Raw genomic sequence first — 24,849 nt, 5'->3', positions numbered from 1 at the left:
ACTGTTATGGGGTCACTCCCAGGACCTAAGAAACCAAAGTGGAGGATTTGTATGATGGTCTGGCCTCCAGGTCTTCTAGGAAATGAGAGTGGAAAATAAGTCAGTCAAAAGTCAAGGATGGAACATTCAATTTTTTTTTTAATTTAAAAACTGAATATTTAAAAACTTCAATATATAAAAGGAAGGCTTGGGCAGGGACAAGTCCAAAGATATCTCTGCCTGTGACCTAAGTGGTGGGACAAGCCAAACCTAATAGTGACCAGAGAGCCAAGGAGAGTTTTTTAAAAATCATACACCAGGTGAGGATAGACTCACCTTCCTAGGGGCAAGATGAGAAAGGAGCAGGGTAGACAGAGCCTGGTAAGCTCTTATCCCTTCTGCCACATTGCCCAAATACAATCTGAGAATCGATATGGTGTCAACCAGTCAGGGATAGGCCCTGGCAGGGTGTATAAAGACAGAATAAGACCTCATCCTTCCTCTCAAAGAGCTCACATGCAAGGAGAGAGGATCAACCAGGTGCAGACCAGATGCACAATTACTTAGCTCATGCCATGATAAGTGCTTAGCCAGCAGCAAGAGTGAATACTGTGAAGCCCCAAAAGGCCAGTGGTCGAATTCTTCCTCAGGCCACCCAGCATTATTAGTTAAAATCAGAGCTGGCCCTTGAAGGATGCATATGATTTGACCAGAAGGGCTAAGCAGGCAAATGGACCATGGTTTTCTCAGGGCTTGCTGGGTCAGGCCAAGTGCATATTTCACACCTCGATCAGGGCTGCTTCAAGCACTTTGCTATGGTCTTTTAACCAGTTTGGTCAGATAGGCCACAGGGGAATACACATATCTTGGTCTTGTGCCTGATAAACGCCTATGATGAGAGAAACGGTGATGATGACAGTGTGCTTCCACGGGACTATCTGTCCACAAACTGTAGGTTGATGCTTCTCTCAGGTACCAGGACAGTCCGGGTCATGGGTCTGACGGGGGCAGCACCTGGCTCAGGCTGCACCTCAAAGTGGATCAAGATCTGGAAAGGGAGGAGGAAGGCTATCACTATGGGAGGGGTCTACAATGGTGGGCTTGATTGGTAACGGGCATTATTAGTGTTAGGATGGTCAGTGTTGGAATGGCACCTGTGGCGGGTAGGGGATGTCTTAGTTAATGACGGTAAGAGATTGTGGTAGGGAAAAAGATAGTCCAAATACCCTCACTCACCCTCCAGGCCTATGATGGGATTGACATATTTCAGAGGATTAGGTCTCCCAAGTCTTATATATTTTCCTATGCCTATCAGGAGAAGAGCTCATGGCTTTAGAGCTCCAGTCTGGGGAAGGTAGAAGATCTAGATCACTCACCTGGGCCAAAGCCATTTGCAGCTCAAGCTCTGCCAGGCGTCTCCCCATGCAGCTGCGCTTGCCAAAGCCAAAGGGGAGAGAGGCAAATGGGTGGGAGGCTGGACCATCCCCTAGCCAGCGAGCTGGACGAAAAGAATTTGGCTCTGGGAACTGGGCGGGATCCCTTGAAGTGGCATAGTGACACAGAGTGACCAGCGTCTGGTGAGGGAGGAACACAAACTTGTCAATTTGGGCTCAGGAACAACGCCAGGAGGGAATTAGAGAACAGACTCTCTGGACTGGGACAAAGGCAGGCTCTGGTTGGTTGTGATGTGGAAGTTTTCTGGGGCTACTTTTCTCTACTGCCCCATTATATCCTAGAGAGGCATTGAGGCCAAGGAGAGGGTTTGAAGGGCTTATTGGGAGTATTTGAGAACAGGAACAGTCCCAAGGTAGTGAGGGTTGGCTTAGCAAAAGGGGCCCATAGGCTCTACTCACATTTTTGGGGATAATATATTCACCCACACAAATGTCTTTGTCTGGGACACGGGAATTTCCAGGTACCACAGGGTACAGTCTGGATTGCAGGGCACAAAAGGGAGACAACAAGATGAAGCTGGGGGCTGTAGCCTCCCTCTCATGCCCACCCCCCCAACTTCCAAACCCATTCTTGGCCAGGCGTAAAGTACCATTTTCCTCTGATCTCTCTCCCTGCTCCCATCTGCTAGCTGCTTCCCCAGCCCTTCCCCAGCATCTTCTCTAGCTCTCCTCTTCTGCCCCCTCACCTTAGCACTTCCTTGATCACAGCCTTCAGCAGGGGCATTTGCGACAGAGCAGTGGCTGAGGGGTGGGCACTGGAGCCGGGGCCCAAGGCAGCTGTGATCTCAGAACGGAGTGCCGTCTGGACTTCGGGGTGCCGAGAAAGTTCATACAGAGCCCAGGAGAGCGTGTTGGACACCTGAGGGGACAGGTGAGAGCGTCAGAGGGGTTGAGAGTGGGGACCCAGCATAGGGGGCAGAATCTGAGGCAGTCTGGAACCCAGGAGGTGCTAAGCCAGGCTGGCCTGGAGGACCATAATGGATCCCCTGCAGCAGGAAAATGGCCCCTGAGATTGAGGAGGTTAAGCTGCGGAAGTGGGACTCCCAACATGGAGGGAGGACCTCACCGTGTCCACTCCAGCTAGCAGCAGCTCCGTCACATTCCCTAGGATGGACGGGGCAGGCAACTCTTCCCGGAACAGGAAGTAGGTCAGGTGCGCCCCAAATCCCGTGTCCCCCTCAGACTTTCCCTGGCTCCTCATGGCTACTTCGGCCTCTCGCCGCTCCACGTGCTGCTGGGCTGCGGGCACAGGGGACAGGGACGCCTCACTACCGCTGAACAGCTCTATGCTCCCCCACTCCTACTTCATTTCTGTGCTTTACCAAATGCAAACATCTGGTCCCAGTCTCGGCAGAGGCGGTCCCAGGGTCCGGGCACGAGGCGGTGCAGCCAACCGGGCATCGCCATGGTCAACAGTGTGGACACAAACACCGATCTCACCGCGCGGATGAAGGTCTCTGTGTCTGGCGGCACTTCGGCCTCCAGGCAGCCGAGGCGGGAACCCAGCAGCACCGCAGCGATGCCTGGCCGGGAGGGGGCGCTGTCAGGGCACCGGGAGACCCGGACCAGGTGCTTCCTACACTTGCCCCTGTCTAGGGACTCACCTTCTAGTCCAAACTTGTAAAACTCTCCTGCCACGTCTCGAACCAGGGCGGGCGGCCCAGCGCCCAGTCCCCGCTGGCGCCGCAGTCGCCTCACAAGGTCACCGACCACGTCGTGCAGGGTCCCGGCATAGCGGGCGGCCGCCTGAGGCCGGAGGAGGAGCGGGGCCAGGAGGCTGCGGAGCCTCTGCCATTCTTCGCCTTCCCTGCGGGGGTGCGGAGAAGGGGCGCATCAGGGCAGACGGTGTTGTGTAGAGGCGGCCCGACGGGGCTGGCTGCGCTTGAGAAGGAGCGTGTTGGGCTGGGGTGGCCAGGAGGGGGGGCTGCGTCTGTTCCCTTGGGGGTACAGAAACCTGCCCCTGCCTGCACCCGCTTTCCATCCACTCTCCCCCCCCCCTCCTCGTTACTCATTTCCTGCCCCGGAGGGGCCTGGGTTCCTGGGTAAGCTGAGTCACAGAATCTTACTTTACATCTAGATCCTGGTGCCTCAGCCCCTTCCGTGAGTTCCCAGGATTCTGGCTTCAAAAGAAAAAGAGCGGAAAGCGAGGCGAGAGCCGGGCTCTACCTGAGCTTGGGCGAAACAGACTGGGGTGGAAACGTCGATTTGCCAGAAGGTTGGGGGAAACGACCGACCTCCCTCCACATCCCCAGACTGCCTCCAGACCGGCCACAAAAGAGCAACGCAGCTGGGCGTCGGGGCTTTGGGGCCAGAGGACTCACGCGGTGAGCAGTCCGCAAGCCCGCTGGCGGCGGCGACGGTGCTCCGCCCAGGGTGAGAAGCTGCAGCGTTCGGGCCGGGGTCCCTCCTGTCGTAGCAGCTGCTCGACGAGTGTAGGGGTCGCCACGTACACAGTGCGCACCGTCCCGAAGCTGGCCAACCACACCGGCCCAAAGCGCGCGGCGCCCTGCACCTAGGAGTACAGGAGCAGCGGACACTGGAGACCCGGGCCGGCAACTGCCACCTCGGCTCGTGCCAACGCCAAGGGCGTCGTTTGGGGTTAGAAAAGGGGAGCTTCTGCTCTCAAGCAGTGTAAGGCTCTGATGCTGCAAACCCCTCCTCCTCTTTCCCTCACTTCCCATCCCTAGGAAGTTTGAGTGTGTTTGGCAAAACGGGGGGCTGGCGGGGAGGAGGGACTTGGTGCAAAGCTGACATTCTGGATCTCTCTTTGGTCACCTGGGCGGAGAAACCCCTAAAGGTTCCTCACGTGGGCTGTCCATCTCAGGACGAGCCTCCACTGAATGTACAGGAACGCACTAACTTTAAGCCAAACGTGCCTCCCGCGCACTTGTCCTGGATCTACCGAGTCTCCAGAATTCTGCACAGCGAGAAGGCGCTCTCTGAACGCACTCCTCTGCTGGGTGTTGGGACAGACTCCGCCCCTGGGGAACCACCGACCCCAGTCCCAACTTGTCTTTTCCATAATTCATGGGCATCTGTTCTCACTGGCCCTCCCTCCTACGTTCTGCACTAGGGTGTTGTTAAAGCCAACCTCCCCAGCTTGCAGTCCCGAGAACGGTGCCCTCTACCTGAAGCTCGTGTAGCCGTGACAGTCCCCCCTTGCAGAAAAGTTCAGCAAGGAAGCCCGGCGTGGAGGGGCCTGGGATGTCCGCCAAGCCCCGGGGCGCTGAGTCCGAGCCTCTGGAGCCCAGTGAGGCGCCCAGCTCAGGAGGGCAGCGGACGCGATGGAACACTCTGGAAGCGAGCTTGAGGGTCTGGGTCATGGTCTGGCTGGGGAACCCGGGAAAGAGTGCTTCTCCGGAGCGCCTTGCCCCAGCCCCTATTTAACTCTTCGGCGCGACAGTGGCGACGCCCCCTCTTCAAGCTCCTCAGCCAATCCCCTCTCCTGAGTGGTCTGTGCTGGGGATGAGCACCCAGGAATCGTAGGCGGGGCCGGAGCTGCCACAGAGGCTCCCGTGGACCTCATGTTGCAATGACCATCTTGGGAGGGGAGGCTTCTCCTCCCGGGCTGGTGCCCTAGTCCAGCAGCCTAAAGATCTCTTCCTCGGAAAGGCTATTTGGTGAGGCTTAGGTGACCAAGATACAGGCTGGGTCCCTGGTATTCCCATCACTTCCTCAGGCCCACTGGGGCCCATCCTCAGGAATTCCCCATCCTCCAGCTCCTCCGGGAAGGGAAGCAGGGGAGAGGCACAGCTGTAGCTGTCCTCAGATTCCAGGCTCATCGGGATGCACCTTTTTGGTATGTGAGCACAATTTTCCTGCATTACATCTCCCCCTCCCCCGTACCTGACACTGGGCAGATAGCAGGTGGGTTAACGGGTTAAGATGGTTCCAGGAGCCTTCATCTTTATTCCTTGGGAAGGGGGCTGGGTCTCTTCTGTCAACAAGCCCTGTCCCTCCAGTCTTGGTAATTTGGTGCTTGAGGAGCACAAATGAAGGAACTTTTTGCAAATGAGAAAAGTTGAGAGATTTATCTGGGCTCCTGGACAGAGCAAGGGCTAAGCGAGTGCTCTGAATCGCCAGCTGACTCAGTCCCCTTTGTGGGGCTTTCTAGTCAGCAGCCCCTTTCCACTTTTAGCCTCAGAATCCTCCCCAGTTCACCTCTGCTCCTCACTCCCGCGCCCCCGGCCCTGGCAGGCTCTGTGTCAGCAAGACAGCTCTGAAGTTCTGGGATCAAAGCAAAGGTCAACATGAAGAAGGAGAGGGTCTCCACCACCACACCCTCCCAGGATCTCCAGAGACAGTAACAATAAACGGAACACAGATTCCCCAGGTCAAGTCTTAGGCAGGGAGAGGACAGGAGTGATACACACTCTAGCCTTTCCTGAGAAACAGCAGCATGGGATGTGCACACATACACGTTACCCCCTGAACTGCAAAGTAAACACGAGTGGGCAGGTGATTTGAGCTTAGAAGGCAGTTTAGATGGACAGTGGAGAACTGCGTTCTTCACTCCAGCTGAGAAGGAGAAATCCCAGGAGAAGGGACTGCTAAGGGAGAGCAAGATTCCACTCCCTTCCAAAGATCCCTTCTGGTCCAAGGTCTTGTGACCTTCCCAGTCAGCTGCTTTTGCTCTCTGCTGCCACTGGAAGGGTGAGAAGGTGAGAGGAGTCAGGGGTGGTCATGAACTCCAGGGTTCTGCCCTGGGCAGCTCCTCAACTTCTTTGAGAGACTGTTGCCGCTCAGCCCTAGGAGGCTCAGCTCGGAAGGTCCAAGGGCCCAGTCTTCTTTCCAGTCCCTGGAAGATGGGGTCCAACTAAGGCAAAGTCAGCAAAGGCAAAGTCAGTGATCAGGAAGGGTAGGATTGGGGGTCACTGCCTAGAAGGTGGGATCCTGTATTCTTCGGAAGATAGCTGGGAAATTCTTTCCTCCATTGCGTAGAACTTTCTTCCCCTCCTCGGTCGAGGTGCCCAGATGTCCCACAATGGGATCTTCACTCTGGGAGAAGGAAGGGTTCAATAAGTCCTTGCCCTGGTCCCCAGACACCCATCCCATCCTCCTGGCATTAAGCTAGATTCAAAGCATACAGAACCACTCTGGAAAGGACCTTTCCAGAAATCTTTGCAATTTCCCTTAGGCCCCCTACTTACCAGCTCCTCCAGAGGCACGCGCTCAAACAGGGGGTGCCCTTCAAAATGGGTGCACATCCAGTCATGTAGCTCCAGCACATCAGTTATGGTGTATACCAGCCCCTGCACGGCAAAGTCACCCTAGATGGGGGGCTGCATGCAACTGAGCAGCAGGATCACGGGGGTGGTGGTGAGTCCTAAATGCACCCCCACTGAATTCTTAGTGGAAGGTCCCTTATTAGGTCCCTGACCCCATCCTCCCTCCCACTCTCGACTCACCCCAACTCTCAGCACGTAGGCGTATTCTGCCAGCAGCGTGGGACTGATGATTCGCCACTTGTGCTTTGTCCGCTTGAAATGTGGGTCAGGGAAGAGGAAGAACATCTTTGTCAGCTGTGAGACAGACGTGCAACAACAGGATTGTGAGAGCCTGGCCTCCATGCCCCACCTGCTTACCAGCCTAACCCATGGGTGCCCCTCCCCACCTGGCCCTTGCGGAAGAAGTTAGGAAGGTGTTTCATGGCATTGCTACGGAGACAGGCGATGTTCTGGAAACCACCTCCAGGAGCCGCTCGTAGGGCCCGAATCCGGTCTTGCACATAATCTGAGACTTTCACCCGGATCTCCAGACCCAGAATCAGCGTGTCTGGGAACAGCGGTGACAGTTCCACTGGTCACAGAAATAGGAATGGAATCATCAACCTCATACTTGCAGGATATTCAAAGGAGTCAACACAGGAAAGGAAGCCTCAATCTGCAATTACCAAAATCAATAATGACAAGTGTGGCAAGAGAGCTACCTGTATGGATGGCTCTGTGCTGTAGGAGTGGGCTGGGGGAGACCCAAAAAAAGTCACCAGGACTGGAAGTGGAAGGGCCTGGGAATACATGTATCTTTGCATGTGCTTTAAAGTCTTCACAGTGTTTTCACACATGTCTCATTTAATCCTCATTACATTCTGTGGTAAATTGCAAAGATGAGAAAACTGAGGGTCAGAAACGCCCAAAGTCACAGAGCTAAGAAGAGGTAGAATCAGAACTTGAACCATGGTTTTCCGCCACCAAGTACCATGAGCTTCCTCTCTGTCATGCTGTTATTTCTATGGAAGATCTAAAAACAGAGAAGTCGGTCCAGCATGTATGGCTGGGACAATACAGACAACACAAGAGAAATTAGAAAATATGAGCATGGAGAAGGAATGAGTTCTGGTGAGGAAGGGGGGAGGGGGAGGGGTGGTGGTGGAATCCCTGAGAAAGACAGTTCAGGATCACTGGCCACAGTGACTAATCTCTGACGCTTGTGCTGACCAGCTCACTGACCCGGCACCTGGCAGGTGAAATGGCTCACGTAGGGACTGGGGCCAGGGGCAGGGCCAGACAAGACAACCCAATTTCTAAGAGGCTTTGAGGCAGCCCCCTCCCTTCTCCAGGGCAAAGGCCACAGACCCAGAGTGGAGGGAAAGTGGAGGTTCTCCACACTGATGTCACAGCACCAATGTCTGGTCCGAAGGGGAAAGGCCAACTATGCCCCCGCCCCAAACCTGCTGAGTTGGCAGAACCTAGGCGTTGCCTCTCCTTGCTCCAGAGAAAGGGCCAGAGTGTTACCTAACAGGCCGCCATAGCCACAGCCTATGTCTGCAAACTCCACTTGGGCTTCAGCTCTCTTTTCTTTCTTATCTTTTGGGTCATCGTGGCTCTGATTTTGAGTCAGTGGAGCAAAGAACTCTGGGTATAGCTCAGACCAATCCATGTCCTCTGGCTTCACAGGGCTATTGGAGAGAAGACGTGAGAAACATGAGAAGGTTGGTCATACCATTGCAGAAGCAGTACTGTGTGTGTGGGTGGATGGGTGAGGGTGGGAGATGGATGAGAGAAGGGTTTCTCAAAAATTCTGTCAGAGCGCGCCCTTTGGCCTCTAGGAAGCACAATGGAAACCACCCTTAACCTCCCAGTGTGAATCATAGGCCTATCAAGTGGCCCATTATTGCTGATCTGCCTGTCTCCATTTCCAGGGTTGATGTGACTCTGGCTGCGCGGCTCTCCTTTCTGGGGCTCAAGTTCCCCTTGTCCCAGAGACTGGCTTCCTAAGGCATAGGGACTTTGCTTTGTTGAAGTTCTCTGCGGGAAGAGGATGGAGTAAGGTGTGGGCAGATTGTGTATAAGTTTGTCTTCCTTTTTTTTTTTTTTTTTTTTTTTTGCGGTACGCGGGCCTCTCACTGTTGTGGCCTCTCCCATTGCGGAGCACAGGCTCCGGACGCGCAGGCTCAGCGGCCATGGCTCACGGGCCCAGCCGCTCCGCGGCATGTGGGATCTTCCCGGACCGGGGCACGAACCCGTGTCCCCTGCATCGGCAGGCGGACTCTCAACCACTGCGCCACCAGGGAAGCCCTGTCTTCTTTTAAAATTAATTTTTATTGGAGTATAGTTGATTTACAATGTTGTGTAAGTTTCTGCTGTACAGCAAAGTGAATCAGTTATACATATACATATATCCACTCTGTTTTAGATTCTTTCCCCATATAGGTCATTACAGAGTATCGAGTAGAGTTCCCTGTGCTATACAGTAGGCTCTTATTAGTTACCTACTTCATATATATAGTAGTGCATATGTCAATCCTAATCTCCCAATTAATCCCTCCCCCCAAGTTTGTCTTTTTTTAAATCCCACAGATGAAACTGAAAGATGGAAACGACATTCGGCCTCCATTACTCTAGTCTCGGTAACAATTTCTTTCTCTTCCCAGACTTGCAACCCTACCCAGCCTTCGGCCAGAACGCCACGCCCCCTCCCAACCCGCCAACTCCGCCCTCTGCCCAATCTCCCAGACCCACCCTCCGCAAACTGACGTCACCCAGCTGATCCTCCCGAGCCTACCCTAAACCCTCCAACCGTCGCAGCACAATCGCTTTTCCCGGCTACTCTGAGAATTCTGCCCTACTCTCCCTCCCCCGCTCGCCCCTGCCCTGCTCACTCACTAGCGCAACGTATGGTCCGCCATGGGGTTGGAGTGAGCCCGCTGCCGATAGTAGCGCTTCTGAGGCTGAGGGGCCTCGGCTCCTGCTGCGGCGTCCCCAGTCTCTGTTCCCGCCATGATCCCCAGCCCGGGTTTATCCACCGAACCCACGTGGACCACGACCGAGGCTCAGGGCGCACGAGGATGACGCACGAAGGCACGTAGTGAGCAGAGCCCACCCCTTAAAGCTCCAGGAGTGAATTCTAATGGGCTGGGCAGGGAGGAACGCAGAGGGGCCGCGCGGGAGGGCGCCTCCGGGCCGCTGGTCTTTAACTGGGCTGGCAAGGCCAGACCCCACCCAGCCTCTTTCCTTAGCCTGCTTCTGTTTGGTCTGGGTTACCACCCCGGTTGCAGGCCCCCGTGCACCCCGCAGGTGAGAGGGGTCCAGGGACCCCGCTTCCTACGGTGAGTTAATCCTCCCTCCTCTCCCCTTCTCCCGCTCTCCGAGCAGTCGACCGAGTCTGACCCCCGTGGTGCGGCGTGAGTCCCATCGTGTGTGCGCTGGGGACCGGAGCTAGGGAGGCAACTCCTCATTCCATCTCCAGGAAGTCAAACTGGAGGAAGGAGGGCAAACTCGGGGAGGCGGGGCTCGGTGCCACTGGGCAGCCGAGACGGCCCGCGGTCCTCAACCCCCACGCCGCTTCAGATCCGGGATCCGAGCGCTGGCCGGCGACCCGGCACTCTCGCGGCCAGATGGCGGATCCCCGCCCAGATCCTGAATCAGAGCCCGAATCCGTGTTCCCACGGGAGGTCAGACTCTTCGCCGACTCCTACTCGAAGAAAAGCCGGTTCTATTTCTGTGGTCACGTGCTGAGCATCACGGAGAACTTCGGGTCCCGCCTCGGGGTGGCAGCGCACGTGTGGGACGCGGTGAGGAGTGAGCGGCCCTGGGCTAGGGTCCGCGTAAGGTCAGACCCCGGACTCTCGCTTTCCCATATGGAGCCAATCCCCGCTGCAGTCTTATCTTTTCTCTCTTTTCTCCCATAGGCTCTAAGCCTGTGCAACTATTTCGAGAGTCAGAATGTGGATTTCCGAGGCAAGAAAGTGATCGAACTGGGCGCTGGGACGGGCATCGTGGGTATCTTGGCAGCGCTGCAGGGTGCGTGAGCTTTCCGGTGGGAGGGGGTGGGGGGGAGGACGGGGATGTGGAGAAGTTGTCACTTCCTGTATTCTTGGGAGAGGGGAATGGTTTGGAACCAGCCTAGTCCCTTTTTTTTAACTTTTTTCATGTGTGTGCCCCTACTTGCTCCTGTGTGCCAGACAGCGCTGATTGGCTGTCAGAGCACCCAAGGTGGTTAATTTGGGGGCAAGGAATAAAAATCGGCCAGGCCTTAGTAGAAGGAGTTTTTCCTAGCTTTTTGCTCTTTGTGATTTCATGGATATTTACAAGGAAAAATCTCCTTTGCTTTATATATGGTCTTCTGTCAAAATGCATATATGGGTATATCCTGTAGGGGGAGCAATTTGCAGGTATTAAACCTCATGAGTACTTTATGACTTCATTGTGAATATATTTTTGATTCTTTAGGATTTCATTGCTTGGGAGGAACAAGCTTATGAGTTTCTGAGGGTTAGGGTGTGTTTTGTGGGAAGTGGGGTAGGAATTAGGCACTGCAGACTTGGGAAAGGAAAAGGTAAGGAAAATTTTGCTCCATTTTTGTCAACCAAAAACTACAAAGGAAACGGTTCCTTAGTTTATAATCTAACGGGCAGGCAAAACTTCACACCGAAAACGTTCCTTTAAAAACACTTATGATGTCATCTCCCTAGGAATGCAAATTAACATGTCCTTGTTCATAGGGACATAACACGAAACACATTCAGGGAAGTCTTCCCAGAGGCAGGCATTCTTTCTTCTATTCATCCAGCCAACATGTATTTGGAGTCCCCTATGTGCCAAGAATCATGCTAGGTATTGGGATACAACAATGAGTAAGATAGATTTCCTCTCCCCAAGGAGTTTATGGTCTAGTGGTGAAGATGGGGAAAGATGTTACTGGATGAGAACTATGGCGAGGTATGTGCAGAGCCAGTGGACATGCTCTGGCCGTGTCTCCCTTGACTCTCTGGGAACCCATCAGGGAGAAGCTCTGTCAGATGAGGAATATGAACATAGCAGGATCAGAAAGAACCGAGGGAGTGTCAACAGCAGCTTTGCATGAAGGAATGGGTGGATGAGAAGTGGGCAGATATGCTAAAATGGGAGAAAAATGGGTGTAATATGGATGGAAACATCTTTCACTGGCTCCCAGACTGGCTTCTCCTTCTTTTGCTCCCTATTCTGCTGCCAAGTCGGAAATCTGGGTGTCATTCTCATCTGTTGCCCTCTCCACTCTCATCCTGGCAATCAGTGAGTCCTTTGGGTCATATGAACTTAATACTTCCCGAGTTCTCTATTCCTCTTCCCTCCATCTCTAGCTCAGGCCACTGCCATCTTTTCCCTGGATTTTCACAAGTGTCTTCGAGCTTCCCTATGGGGAAGTTTGGCTTGCCCAAACTAGATCTTGTGCTCTTCTGCCACCAAACCTGTTTCTCCCTCAGCCTTCCCCATCTCAGTGAATCAAATTACCATCCACCCAGTGGGACATCTAGACCCACAATTGACACGTCCCTTTTTCTCACCCCCAACTCCATTATCCAAGTCCGACGGATTTATCTCCTAATAATCTCTTGAATCTCCTGTTTTTCCATCCACACTGATGGCTCCCCAGTCCTTGTCACCATCACTTGCCTAGAAGGCTACAATTAGTCAAAATGGTCTTCCTGCTTCTACCCCTTGCCCACACCTAGACCTCTGCCCATTCCACCCGACTGGCAGAGTGATCTTTCGGCATCTCTTGCCCATCTTTCAATGGCTTCTTGCTGCTTTCAGGATAGAACTAACCCCTTTGGCATGGCCTCCAAGGCCCTGCGTCTCCCTCTAGCCTCTTTCTCTGCCTCTCCCTCTCCCTCTTGTACTCCTTGTGCTACCTAGTGCCCTCCTATCAGTTCCTCAAGCCTATCTCGATGTCCCCTTCCTTGGAGCCTTCACACTGGCTGCACTCTATGTCTGGAACCCTTGTACCACCTGGTTAATGCATATGCCTTCTTCAGCGCTCAGCTCAAACATCACTACCAAGGGAAAGCCTCCTGGACACTCCCACCCGCAGGCCCTCCTAGTATAATATACAACTGTGTTGACTGGTTTTATTTTATTTATTTATTTTGGCTGCTCCTCGCAGCATGCAAGATCTTCGTTCCCCAACCCGTGACCCCTGCAGTGGAAGCACAGAGTCCTAACCACTGGACCGCCAGGGAAGTCCCTGGTTTCATTTTAAATTTGTTGTCACTATCCTCAGATGCGTCCTTAAGCGCTGCCCAGCTAGCCTCTTACCCTGCCCTCACCCACTTATTCTTCTGCTCTCCTAAACATCGTTTCTTATCTTTTTGCCCTTCAAACTTCCAAATGTCTCCTCAGCTGATGACTTTGTTTCCTAGCTCTTCTGATCGCTTCTGTTTTCTCATAGCAGATATCCACATGTTCTTATCACAGCATCTCTTCCCCAGCTGTGTCTGTGTCTGTCTGCACTGCCTTCTCTCCTGTTACCATGGCAGACGTGCTGTGCTCCTAGTTAAGGTCAAGTGTGTGTCATGAGACCCCAAACCTTCTCATCTACCTAAAGACATTGTTCCTGCAAACACCCTGCTCTACCACCTCTCCTGCATTATCCGTTTTCCCTTCTCTCGGGATCATTCCATATGTGTGTTTGTGTGTATTATGCACCTAAATAGGCTGTAATGTCTCCTATCAGAGAAAACGCTTGATCCCACACATCCCTCCAGTTCCCACTCCATTTCTCTGCTCTGCTTTATGACAAAACTCAAAAGAGTTAATGCTCATTGTCATTCCTCTCTTCCTATTGTTTCCTCAATTCCATTCTAGATTCTACCCCCCTCCCCAGCCCAGCCTGCCCCCTCCACTCCAGTTGCTCCAGAAAGGCTGTGAGCCTCACTTCTGACTCCATGTTGTTAAGTACAAGAGTCAGTTATGAGCCCACCTTACTGGACTTGGCAGTGTTTGTCTCTCCCTCCTTTGGCTTCCAGGGCACCCACCTCGCTGGCATTTGTTCCATTCTCCTTTGTTGGTTCCTGTTCTTCTTCACAACTGAAAGTCTGAGCGTGCCAGGGTTCAGGAGCTGTCCTCTGACCCCTCCCCTTTTCTGTCTACACTCACTTCCAAGCAGTTCCGTCACCTCGTGGCTTTAAATGCCCTTTCCATGCTGATGACTCTACGACTCTCCCATTTGTATCTCGAGATTTGTTTGTGTAATCAGCTACCTACTCGATATATTCCTGTGGTTGTCTGATGTACATCTCAAGCTTAATGTGCCCAGAAATACACTCATGATTTTCCTGTCCATACCTGTTCCTCCTGCAGCCTTCCTCACCTAAATAAATGACGACTTAGTCTTCTAGTTGGTCAGGCCAAATATCTTGGAGCCATCCTCAACCTCCCGCTCCCAGTGTTTTGTATCTAATCTGTCAGCAAATCCTCTTGACTGTACCTTCAAAATATATTCAGCATCTGACCCATTTCCTAGACATTGCTGCCCTGCCTAGAATCTGGCCCTACTATTATTTCTCTCACTTACTCTGCTCCAGCTACTGGCCTTCCTGCTGGTCCTTAGACTTGCCAGGCACACTCCTGCCTCACGGTCTTTACACTTGCTAGTCCCTCATTTGGTACATCTTAACCTGAGAGACCCACAGAGTTTGCTCCATCACTTCCTACAGGTCTTTACTCAAACATAATCTGCTCCATGAGGCTTTCCCTAACTACCCAATTTAAAATGACATTCCTGCCCTGTCCCTCAAGCAGTTCTTATCCTCCTTCCCTGCTTAATGCTTCAGCGTAGCATTTATTACCATCTGACTTACAGTGTGTTTTGTTTGTCTCATTTTGTTTGTTGTTGTAGGTCTCTTGCCACTAGACTGTAAGCCCCGGGAGCAGAGGGATTTTGTCTGATTGGTTCACTGCTGTATTCTCAGCACCTGGCATAGAGGCACATAATGAATATTAATGAATGAATTCTGAGTATTTTCTCTTTCTGTAATAATCACCATGATCGTGATTAAATAGTTTTGCATTACCTCATTTGTCTCTACCTCTATAACAGAACTCAAGGGAGGCCAAGGTTTTGTTTTACTCATGCCTGTACCCCCAGAACTTAGTAGATGTTCAATAAATATATTTACTGCATGAATGAAGCTTTCTGAAGTCCTAATCTAATCATCTTCACCCTCTGCTTCTGCCCTTAAAACCTATTGCTCTCGGGATCAAGCCTGAATCTCCTTAGCATGTCATAATCATTTTCCTCTGTACTCTCCTGTTTTGACACTTTTCTCTTCCCTTCCACATCCTCTGAGATCCAGCCTTCCTTGAATACAGTGTGCTCTCTCCCAACCAGGCCTTTGTACTCTCTGATCTCTGCTTGGGAAGCTCCACTTGACTAACTCCTCCTTGTCCTTTAAGGCTTGCTGAGGTTATGTCTTCTGGGAAGCTTTCCAGATCCATGAGGGCTGGTTTGTGTCAGTAAGGGGTGGATGTGCAGCCCACCTCCAGCTTAGTCCTGCCCAGGCTTCTGCTGACATCTAATTGTCGTGTGTTGGGCAGAGAGGTTGAAGATTAGCTTAGAGAGAATGTTGATGTTGTAGAATGTAGAGTAATGAGATGGCTGAGGTTGAGGTTAGGGCAACTAAAATTCAAAGTGTGGACTTTGGGCTGTCCAAACATTATCCTCTAAGCCCTGAGGTCCCTGCACCTTCTGGGCAGGAGCCGAAACCCCTTGGTTGGTCCCTCTGACTTGCATTTCTTCTCCTTCCTCTCTCTCAGGGGGGGATGTTACCATCACTGACCTGCCCCTGGTCCTAGAACAGATCCAGGGCAACGTCCAGGCCAATGTGCCGGCTGGAGGCCGGGCCCAGGTCCGCGCCTTGTCCTGGGGGATTGACCAGCATGTCTTCCCTGGAGACTATGACCTGGTGCTGGGGGCTGATATCGTGTATCTGGAGCCCACCTTCCCACTGCTGCTGGGGACCCTCCAACACCTGTGCGGGCCCCATGGCACCATCTATCTGGCTTCCAAGATGAGAGAGGAGCACGGGACAGAGAGCTTCTTTCAGCATCTCCTGCCCCAGCATTTCCAACTGGAGCTGGCCAAGCGGGATGAGAATGAGAATGTTAACATCTATAGGGCCAGGCACAGGGGACCAAGACCTGCTTGATGTCACCCTTCTGCTCCTCTGAACGCCTTGTTCTAATGAAGGAACTGCCATATGTCCAGAGCCGTAAACATAAGGACCAAAAACGATGGATTTCCCTTGCCTCTGTCTTTCCTCCTTCCCTTTTTGTTTCCTGAGATACTCTTGGGCAGGTGCAGGGAGGTGCTATGTGCTAGGAATACTAGAGCCCTAGCTGTACCGGGCTAGAGTGCAAAGGAAATTCCCAGTTCCTGTTCTCAGCAGTGGAAGATGGGAGGGTATCCAGGATTTTACGGGGAGGGGAGGTAAGTGGGATGTGTGAACAGTGGCTGCAGAGAGACAGTCATGATCCCATCTAGTCCTGCTGTTGTCTTTTTATACAGAATGGATTTTTTTTTTCCAGATTCTACTGGAATTTTTTAAAAAGGAAAATAGGGCTTCTCTGGTGGCGCAATGGTTGAGAGTCCGCCTGCCGATGCAGGGGACGCGGGTTCGTGCCCCCGGTCCGGGAAGGTCCCACATGCCGCGGAGCGGCTGGGCTCGTGAGCCATGGCCGCTGGGCCTGCGCGTCCCGAGCCTGTGCTCCGCAGCGGGAGAGGCCACAGCAGTGAGAGGCCCGCGTACAGCAAAAGAAAAAAAAAAAAAAAAAAGGAAAATAAATAAGCATTAAAGATCTCTTCTGCATCCAGAGAACTCGGGCTTTTACTGGGGGGCTGGGAAGCAAGAAAACTCCGACCACCCACTTCTTGCTTCTAGAGATAGTCTGGAGGAACCATGGCTCTAACTGGGTTAAGTCCTCCCAGCCCGGAAGTTGGGGATAGGCAGCAGAGCTGTCCTTTGGACCATAGCTCCTTCACTCTTTCTGGAGTTGGACCCCTGATCACTAAGTACCAGGTTCTCTTTGATTTTTCTTTAGGTTTCCAGTCCCTATCAGTCCTTCCTTCCTAATGTGTTTTGCCTTCACCTCTTTTCTCCTCCCACTGTGGGGCCTCTGATAGGGGCTCTCCTGACTTACTCCTTGGGCCACACATCACCTCCTGGGGCCTCCTGGCCTCCATTCACTCCCCTTCAAACCATTTTGTAAACTCTGGTGATCATCCAAAATCAGCTCTGATTAGCTTCTGCTGCTGCCCAACAGAAGCAAGAATAAGCTCTTCTGCTTGGTACTCAGTGTGTCCCGTGTGATCCCAAATTATCCTGCTACTTCATTTCCTACTGGTCTCCTACATGTATGGCAACCTCTGGCCAAATTACAAAAGGTCTACTCTTTGTTCCCTAAATCCACACCAAGATTCCCTGGCTTCTTCCTTCATTCTTTTTGATGATTCCCTGCCTGGAAGGGCTATTTCTACCTCTCAAACTCTTCATTATTCTTAGCTTCTCTCCTGAAGAAAGCTTTTCCTGAGCCTCCTGTTTGAATGTGATTTCTTTCTCCCTTGAGACGCTTTAACTAACTGTTCGTCTTGTGAGGCTTACCTTGTCTCGTGTGATCATTTATCTGCTCCCTATTTTCTCACCATTAGATTACCTTGGAGGGCAGGGCTATGGTTCCTGGCACACAGTTGGTGTTCATCAAATATTTTTGTTCGTTCAACAAATATTTACTCCTCCTCCCTGTGTGACCTTGGCCAAACTTCTGAACCTCACCCAACTACCTCACAAGTTTGTCATGAGTCATAAATGGATAATGAATATGAAGTACATTGGAAATAAACATGAAGTGTTACCACGTGTCTTGTATTGTTATTTTGTGACACTTCTGTCTCATGCTTTCTGTTATTTTACCTGCGGGGGGTAATTCCCTTGTGAAATGTAGTCTCAATACGCCAAGTAGAGGAGGCGAATGCACCCCCCGGACAGCAGGTGGCGCCATCTCCTCTTGGCGCGTTCCGGTGGAGAGTTTTGGCCGCGCCGCTACGCCGTAGGCCCGTGGCCTCACGGGTGCGGCAACAGCGTACGGCCCCCGGAAAGATGTCGCTGCTGCGCTCGCTGCGCTCGCTGCGCCTCTGTTTGGTCGCGCGGGCCGGGAGCTGCCCAGTGAGTGCTCTTGGTCCTGGCCCCGTTCTGCCTTCCTTGCAGGTCTCCCGTGCGCCGGGCACGCTCACTCCCCTTCCGCTGGCTGCGTTCGGCTCCATCTCCCCCTTCCCCGCACCTCAGTCCCTCTTCATGGTGCAGCGTCCGGGCGCTGCCTTTCCCCCACCCCCGGGTCTGTCTCTACTAAGGTCGCCTCCCGGCCGACGTGCTCCCACCCCACGAGTTCCTTGCTGCTTCCTGCTTCTCATGCTTTCTTACTCCCTCCAGGTGGGGCCCCTTCTGCTTCAGTCGCCGCAGCCGTGGCATACATTTCACGCTGGGCCCTGGCTGTCCTCCTCGGCTTCCAGCAAGGAGCTCCTCATGAAGCTGCGGCGGAGAACGGGCTACTCCTTTGTAAACTGCAAGAAGGCTCTGGAGACTTGTGGCGGGGATCTCAAACAGGTGTGGGAGAGGAAGTAGAGGGGAGCAGGCGCGGGGGTGGGAGTGGGGTACTGGGGCCCGACCCCAGTGCGTTTGGGAGGTCGCGTAGAAGTCAGATCTGCTGCCCAGTGATCCATAACGATAGAGTCCTAGATAGGATTCTGACTTCAATGACAGTCTCACCCATTGACTCTTACCTATTTCGAAGCAATTGACTCAGGGTCGCAGGGCTAAGAAACTATTCCATGCAAGGCTGCTATGAGGTTTCCTGCTGCTTGGGGCTGAAAGGGCTCGTGGGAGCTTTGGAGTCAGACCGACGACTAAGACCCAAATCGTGGTATCCTCACACTAATCCTGTGACCTTGGACACCTTACTTAATATTTCAGAGTTGCATTGGTTTTTTTTATATAAAGAAAATAGTACTATCTTCCCCATAGAGTTGTTGTGAAGATTAAACTTATTCAAAACACCAGGCACAATGCCCACTGTTTGTCATTTAGTGGTAGGCTGCCAATAAATGGTAGATTAGTTTCTCTTGTAGGGCTGAGGGGAAGGAGAAAGAACTGGGGAACCTGAGGTATTTTAGAGCCCCATTCTGTTCTAAATTCTGTGCCTTTGTCATCTGCCTTTTATCTTTTTTATTTATAGGCAGAGAGCTGGCTCCACAAACAGGCCCAGAAGGAGGGCTGGAGTAAAGCTGCCAGGCTCCATGGCAGGAAGACCAAAGAAGGTCTGATTGGGCTGCTGCAGGAAGGAAACACGACTGTGTTAGTAGAGGTGAGTTGTCAGAGTTCCAGATGCCAGGAACAGCTGTCCCTTGGGTGTAGGCTTTGTGGTAGACCCTTTGCATTCTTAAAGAAGAGGTGTTTGAGAACCATAAAAGCTAGTTAGAATTAAGCCCGTGAGACCGCAGTTACTAGCTATGGATTCATTTAAGTATAGAAATGCACAGGTTGTGGGTGAGAAAAGGCCTAGTAGTGTAGACTGTTATTCCTAAATGTGAGTCAATTGTGGCCTTACACCTCGTCACTGATTGTTTCCTGGAATAGTTAGATTTTAAAGCTAGGAATTAGACTAATCAGATGATGAACAGCAAGCAGCTGTTTTAGAGGAGGTTTAGGAGCCCAGCTGGTGAAGAATCAGGTGTGGATTAGTCTAGAGCGAGAGAAGAGATAAACAAGCTGATAAAAGTGGTTTGGCATTGGAGGAGCCTAGGGAATGAGGCGATTATGGCATGTGCCACAGGCAGGTGGTGAACTTGTAGTGAATCCTTTGGGGGACGTTATGGAACCGTCCTGTGAATGCACAGGTTATTGCTAACTCATTGGCACAGCAGGAATCACTTCATTCAGTTTCTGGCCTCAAGCTAGTAGAGGAACTGTGGATTTAATCTTAGAGACATTTATTTCTGTTTTGTTGCGTCTGCTGCCTGTATTACCAATACCTTGCTTTAAGGCATTTTTGGAGACTATTAGTAAACAGCTTATACAGCAACATCAATTTCTTCCCACAGGTGAACTGTGAGACAGATTTTGTTTCCAGAAATTTAAAATTTCAACAATTGGTCCAGCAAGTAGCCCTGGGAACCCTGTTGCATTGTCAGAGCCTAAAGGATCAACTGTCTACATATAGTAAAGTGAGTTTGGGGGTTGTCTCCAACATGCTGGATTTGTTCCTCCCCTCTTAGGGTCTTTGCTATTCCATTTTTTCAGACATTCTCATGTCTCACTTCCTTATTTTATGTTTCTGCTTAAATGTTATCTCTCTGGAGAGGAGTACCTTCCTCCTATTGCTCTATCCCCTTATTTTGCTTCATATAAAATTTGTTGTTATAGTTCTTATATATTACGTTTTAATTTATTTATTTCTCGTTTGCCTTCCCCAATAGAATGTAAGCTTCATAAGGCAGGAGATTTGTCTTTTCACTAGTGTGTCTCTGGTGCATGAGGAGTGGGCCCAGCGCTTGCTAGGGGCTCTGTTGAATGAATGAATGAATGCCAGTGCAATACAGTCCATAAATCAGGTGAAGCTTTGTGTTCAGAAATCTAGAATGGCCTGAGGAAAGGATTTCTAAATATAGATACTGGAGAAGGCACAATTTAGGAGACTAAGCATATTCTTATCTATAGAAGGATCAAGGAAGGAATTGTATCAGTACGCCTTTGATCCATCCTTATGGCCAAGGCAAAAATGAACCAACTACTCACAACAATTTTTTTGTTTAGTACCACCCTTTTCCTTCTGTTTATCTTTCTTTTGAGATCTTGTGGTAAATGTTAATTATTACTGCCATTAAATAGTCATATTACATGGAAAACTATGTTGAGATTATTTTTTAGAATTGTACTGAATAGATGAGTCACTTGAAGTAGAAATTCTAATCTTGACTTTGCCAGTAGCTGTTTGTAACCCTGAGCTATTCACTTACTTTACTGTGTCTCTGTTTCATTATCTGTAACAAGGGACTTTGGTCCCTTTTAGCTTTATTAATTTTTTCCTTTTGGGCTTTATCTTTTTAAAACTTTTATTTTGAAGAAAATTCAAATTTGCAGAAAAGTTGCCAGTAGTAAACTAGAGAGTAAATTTATCTAGATTCACCATTTGTTAACATTTTGCCTTATTTACTTTATCACTTTTTATATTCATATTATCGTCATTCCTATTGTTTTTTTATCCTTTTGGGAGTATGTTGCGGACATTTAGAACCCTTTATCCCTTCAGCATGTATCTCCTAAAAACAAGGACATTTTCCTATATAACCACAGTACAGTGATCACATTCAGGAATTTTAACATTGATACAATATTTTTATTTAGATAATATACAATATACATTCCGTTTTTGGCAACTAGCAGTTTTCTTGTGATCCAGGATCCAGTCCAGTAGCATGTGTTGCAATTAGTTGCCATGTCAGTTTGGTTTCCTTTCTTTGTTCCTCAGCCTTTCTTTGTCTTTCATTACATTGACATTTTTGAAGGGTACAGGACAGTTGTGTAGAATGTCCTTCAATTTGGGTTCAACTGATGTTTCTTCATACTTAGAATATGGATTTTTATAAGAATCTTAAATAAATTACCCTCTGTTTTTCTCAGAACATCACATCAGGAGGCACAGGGGGTTAGGACTGTGGTCTTGTTATTGATGGTGCTAATTTTGATCTCTTGGTTAAGGTAGTATCTGCCAGGTTTCTCCACTCTAAACTTACCATGTTCCTTTTTTGTAACTAGTAAGTAATCTGTATGGGAGATTTTTTTGAGACTGTGTAGACATCCAGTTCCTCAAAAAACTTGTGCCTAAAAGTTTTAGCATCCCTTGATGATTCTTGTCAGGACCAGTTGTTACTGTGATAGTTGCATAATGGTTATTTTTCTAACCCTTATAGTTTCTTTCACATGGGTTAGTTTTATTAGGTGGCATTCTATTGTAATAAGGAGATATCTCCTTCTCCCTTTATTTAGGGATTTACTTAGTAGCAACACTGACTCATAGATTCTTTTTTTATACAATTCATTATACAATCCATTAGTCTTTTTCTTTTTTAAAAAAAAATATATGTATTTATTTATTTATTTTCGGCTGCGTTGGGTCTTTGTTGCTGCACGCGGGTCCATTCGTCATTTTAATGCTCAAATTATCCCCGGATTTGGCAAGTTTAAGCCAAGCCTATGCAAGCTGGCTCCATTGTCTTTTTGGTATGGCCGTATTATTTTCTGACTATTTCCGTACTTTTTGGCATAACAGAGTATTCTGGGTTTATGTCATACTTTCCTTGCCCCAGCCATGGGATTGGCAACTTCTCCAAGGGGTCCTGATCCTTTCTGGTGGGGGAATGGTTTTTAGAAACCAAGATCTGGGCAGCATTAGGTATGCTTAATTCTACTGAGATGTCATTGCTGCTCTGCTCTTTCAGCAGAGCTAGGAAATGTGTGTGTGTGTGTACGTTTCGGTTCTAATCTTGCACCACAGGCTTCTTTCTTTTCTTCCCCCTTTCTGTATTTGTACCTTCCTTCTCTCATAGTGAATACACTGGCTTCTAGCAATTTCAGTATGTTTGCTTATTTACTCTCTGTAGGGTACACACTTTGTTTCAGAGTTACTACCCCTGACCGCTGCAAATAACAAACCTACTAAGGAGTTCAGGATTTCTTTGATGTTCTTTTTGTCCTTACTTTGAAGTTATGTGGCCAAAGGATTGTATCGAAAGTAACTTGGATTAGTTTTTTCCCCTCTTTTGAGATTGTGTTATTCCTTTGAAATACAGTTAGAATCTCTGTTTCTGTTTAGTCAGTGTTTGTTTTCACCCCCAATCCTTGTTAATTTAATTTTATTTTTGTGGTTTGTTTTGTTTTGTTTTGTTTTTTTGCGGTATGTGGGCCTCTCACTGTTGTGGCCTCTCCCGTTGCGGAGCACAGGCTCCGGACATGCAGGCCCAGCGGCCATGGCTCACGGGCCCAGCCGCTCTGCAGCATGTGGGAACTTCCCGGACTGGGGCACGAACCCATGTACCCTGCATTGACAGGCAGACTCTCAACCACTGCGCCACCAGGGAAGCCCCTAATTTTATTTTTGAATATGTAAAACATTAACAAGGTTCTGGAAGTTAAAACTCTCCTCCCCCCTCCCCCAGCCACATACACAAGTCTTACTTCCCTCCTCTCCCTTCCACCCCATTCCTGTCCACTCCTGTGGATAACCATCTCCACTAATTTCAGGTTATCCTTTTTGCAAAAATAAGCATATTTACACAAATATTTATTACACAAGTGTTGGTATAATATGTATGTATTCTTTTAATTTGCTTTTTTCACTTAATATATCCTGGAAATACTCCATAGCAGCTCATGGAGACCATCTTTTTTTCTCTCTCTTTTTCCAGCTGCATAGTATTCCATTTTGTGACAGTACTGTGGTTTATTCAGCCAGACTCTGCCTGTTTGGACATTTAGACTTCCCAGTATTTTACGATTAGAAATAATTGCTCAATGAATAACTTTGTGCCTATGTACTTTTGTATTGTTGGAAGTGTATTAGAGTAAATTTCTAGAAATAGGATTGCAGGGTCAAAGGATAAAAGTATATGTAGTTTTTTTTTGTTTTGTTTTTTTATTTTATTTATTTTTTTAAAAGTGTATGTAGTTTTGTTAGCTATTGTCCAATTCCCTGCCATTGGATTTGCACCATTTTTCATTCCTACCAACAATCTACAAACCTTTTAGTTTCAACATTTTATGATTGTATGAAAATATTGTTTCTGATTTCTAGGAAACTGCATTCTAAGAAGTTAGGCCAGAGATTGGGATGGCATTGGGGTGGAGCGCTTAGCAATTTTTTAACGTTCTTGGCTTAATGAAAACAATGTCTATTTATACTTAGTTGTCTTAAATCATTTTCTGAGAAATAGACTATATTTTTGCTTAGTCTCTTGGTAATTTTAATTACACAGACTGACTCGTGTTCATTTTCTTTGTGCACTTAGGGCTTCTTGAATTCCTCTGAGCTCTCTGAACTTCCAGCTGGGCGTGAGAGAGAAGGCTGTCTCAGGGATCAGCTGGCCTTAGCAATTGGTGAGTATTTGTAAGGATCTGGAAACGGGAGATTGATAACTGGATCTCCTGGTATCTTTGGTATTCCTCCAAATCTAGATCAAGAATTACAAGGTCAAGTTCCTTCAGGGGTCTGATAATCTGATTGCGAGAGGTGGGTTGTGTGTTAGATATTAGTGAGCAGTGGACACCCTGAAAAGCTCACACTCTGCTGAAGAAAACCATTACCAAGCCACCTGTTATTACTTTGAGGGAAATGGGATCCCAGTGTCATCAGAATTTCTAAATTCCTTTAAAAGAATTTGGATTTGTATGAAAAAAAATTTAGTTACTAGCTGTTTGCAACTACTTAAAATTAGTAGGCATCACTGTGCTGACCAAACAAAGCATGTCTTTAGGCAGAGATGGCCTTTTGACCTCCGGTTGACTACCTCTCTGTACACTATGAAGGAAATAGTCCGTCAGAGGTCATTTCATCTTCTTTATGAAGGGATCCAGGAGTATTTCAGGGCATCATGTTTAGGAATTTGTCCTCTCTTAAAAAAAAAATCTGATCCTGAATTTGTGAAGGTACATTCTTTCAGAACCACTGGCTATAGGAGCCGTATCTGGATCATTGGCAGTGGGAGTAGTAGGGATTTTGCCTTCTTCGTACATGTCCTTGATGGAAGGAGGGAGGTACGGCTGGGGTTGGAGCTTGCTGGGAATTTACTGCTCATCTGATGTTTCCAGTCAGGACATCAATTCTGTTTTTATCAGGTCATCTTGAAGTATGTATGATGTTTCAGTGAGTCATGGTTGAAAAACTAGATAGACAGCCGTGTATGGAACTTATTAAGAAATTCTGGAAGAATTGGGTGTTTCAGCCTTGCCAGTTTCTGGGAATTAACTATTGGGTAGATGCTTTGAGCTGTTTTAAGATTCCTTTTGGTTTCTGGATACTTCCCTTTTATGACTTTTAGTTATAACAATGGCTAATTCAGGGATATTTACCCAGACCCCTTTGTCTATTCTCCTACCCCTACCTACCTTTTG

The 24,849-nt window shown here is 49.3% G+C and overlaps 4 protein-coding genes across 11 annotated transcripts in view; 2 read left to right on the top strand and 2 right to left on the bottom strand.

Annotated features, from left to right (window-relative positions):
- Nucleotides 1–210: 210 nt before the first annotated feature.
- CYP27B1 (cytochrome P450 family 27 subfamily B member 1) lies at nucleotides 211–4,756 on the bottom strand. The gene is made up of 9 exons (XM_030866462.2): nucleotides 4,562–4,756; nucleotides 3,755–3,945; nucleotides 3,038–3,240; nucleotides 2,756–2,956; nucleotides 2,500–2,672; nucleotides 2,120–2,292; nucleotides 1,833–1,911; nucleotides 1,356–1,553; nucleotides 211–1,027 (listed from the first exon to the last, which is right to left on the bottom strand). Exons 1-9 carry the CDS (start codon nucleotides 4,754–4,756, stop codon nucleotides 914–916), a joined length of 1,527 nt encoding a protein of 508 aa, XP_030722322.1. The 3' UTR covers nucleotides 211–913.
- Nucleotides 4,757–4,840: 84 nt separating this feature from the next.
- METTL1 (methyltransferase 1, tRNA methylguanosine) lies at nucleotides 4,841–9,681 on the bottom strand. The gene is made up of 6 exons (XM_030866477.3): nucleotides 9,539–9,681; nucleotides 8,168–8,331; nucleotides 7,048–7,232; nucleotides 6,842–6,955; nucleotides 6,584–6,685; nucleotides 4,841–6,431 (listed from the first exon to the last, which is right to left on the bottom strand). The coding sequence occupies exons 1-6, from the start codon at nucleotides 9,652–9,654 to the stop codon at nucleotides 6,312–6,314; spliced, it is 801 nt and encodes a 266-aa protein (XP_030722337.2). The 5' UTR covers nucleotides 9,655–9,681; the 3' UTR covers nucleotides 4,841–6,311.
- Nucleotides 9,682–9,790: 109 nt separating this feature from the next.
- Nucleotides 9,791–16,437, top strand: EEF1AKMT3 (EEF1A lysine methyltransferase 3). Of its 2 annotated transcripts, none has more exons than XM_030866481.3 (4): nucleotides 9,791–9,981; nucleotides 10,223–10,446; nucleotides 10,564–10,675; nucleotides 15,449–16,437. In XM_030866481.3, exons 2-4 carry the CDS (start codon nucleotides 10,270–10,272, stop codon nucleotides 15,838–15,840), a joined length of 681 nt encoding a protein of 226 aa, XP_030722341.1. In that variant the 5' UTR covers nucleotides 9,791–9,981; nucleotides 10,223–10,269; the 3' UTR covers nucleotides 15,841–16,437. The 2 variants fall into 2 exon arrangements, with proteins under 2 accessions (XP_030722341.1, XP_060162384.1); XM_060306401.2 differs by having other exon boundaries at nucleotides 10,122–10,446.
- Nucleotides 16,438–17,709: 1,272 nt separating this feature from the next.
- The window catches only part of TSFM (Ts translation elongation factor, mitochondrial), a 37,299-nt gene continuing 30,159 nt past the window's right edge, over nucleotides 17,710–24,849 (top strand). For all 7 annotated transcript variants that reach the window (XM_060306395.2, XM_060306396.2, XM_030866472.2 and 4 more), the window contains exons 1-5: nucleotides 17,710–17,853; nucleotides 18,118–18,291; nucleotides 18,920–19,048; nucleotides 19,785–19,907; nucleotides 23,748–23,835. In XM_060306395.2, the coding sequence (XP_060162378.1) occupies nucleotides 17,788–17,853; nucleotides 18,118–18,291; nucleotides 18,920–19,048; nucleotides 19,785–19,907; nucleotides 23,748–23,835 (580 nt within the window). In that variant the 5' untranslated portion in view covers nucleotides 17,710–17,787. The remainder of the gene's footprint in view (nucleotides 17,854–18,117; nucleotides 18,292–18,919; nucleotides 19,049–19,784; nucleotides 19,908–23,747; nucleotides 23,836–24,849) is intronic.

The sequence above is a fragment of the Globicephala melas genome, chromosome 10, assembly GCF_963455315.2.
Source record: "Globicephala melas chromosome 10, mGloMel1.2, whole genome shotgun sequence".
Lineage (NCBI taxonomy): Eukaryota > Metazoa > Chordata > Mammalia > Artiodactyla > Delphinidae > Globicephala > Globicephala melas.
Note: the sequence above shows the minus strand (reverse complement) of the source record. Positions and strands in the feature narration are given on the sequence as shown.

Bases quoted from the DNA above. Each gene is read 5' to 3' on its own strand.
- CYP27B1 (XM_030866462.2), bottom strand. From the start codon at position 4,756: ATGACCCAGACCCTCAAGCTCGCTTCCAGAGTGTTCCATCGCGTCCGC. The intron at 2,957-3,037 runs GTGAGTCCCTAG...CCTCCCGGCCAG, and splicing joins TTACAAGTTTGGACTAGAAG to GCATCGCTGCGGTGCTGCTG. The intron at 1,028-1,355 runs GTGAGTGATCTA...CTCCCTTTCCAG, and splicing joins TGCAAATGGCTTTGGCCCAG to ATCTTGATCCACTTTGAGGT.
- METTL1 (XM_030866477.3), bottom strand. From the start codon at position 9,654: ATGGCGGGAACAGAGACTGGGGACGCCGCAGCAGGAGCCGAGGCCCCT. The intron at 6,956-7,047 runs GTGGGGAGGGGC...TCTGTCTCACAG, and splicing joins ACTTCTTCCGCAAGGGCCAG to CTGACAAAGATGTTCTTCCT. The intron at 6,686-6,841 runs GTGAGTCGAGAG...TTTGCCGTGCAG, and splicing joins CCTACGTGCTGAGAGTTGGG to GGGCTGGTATACACCATAAC.
- EEF1AKMT3 (XM_030866481.3), top strand. From the start codon at position 10,270: ATGGCGGATCCCCGCCCAGATCCTGAATCAGAGCCCGAATCCGTGTTC. The intron at 10,447-10,563 runs GTGAGGAGTGAG...TTTCTCCCATAG, and splicing joins CAGCGCACGTGTGGGACGCG to GCTCTAAGCCTGTGCAACTA. The intron at 10,676-15,448 runs GTGCGTGAGCTT...CCTCTCTCTCAG, and splicing joins TATCTTGGCAGCGCTGCAGG to GGGGGGATGTTACCATCACT.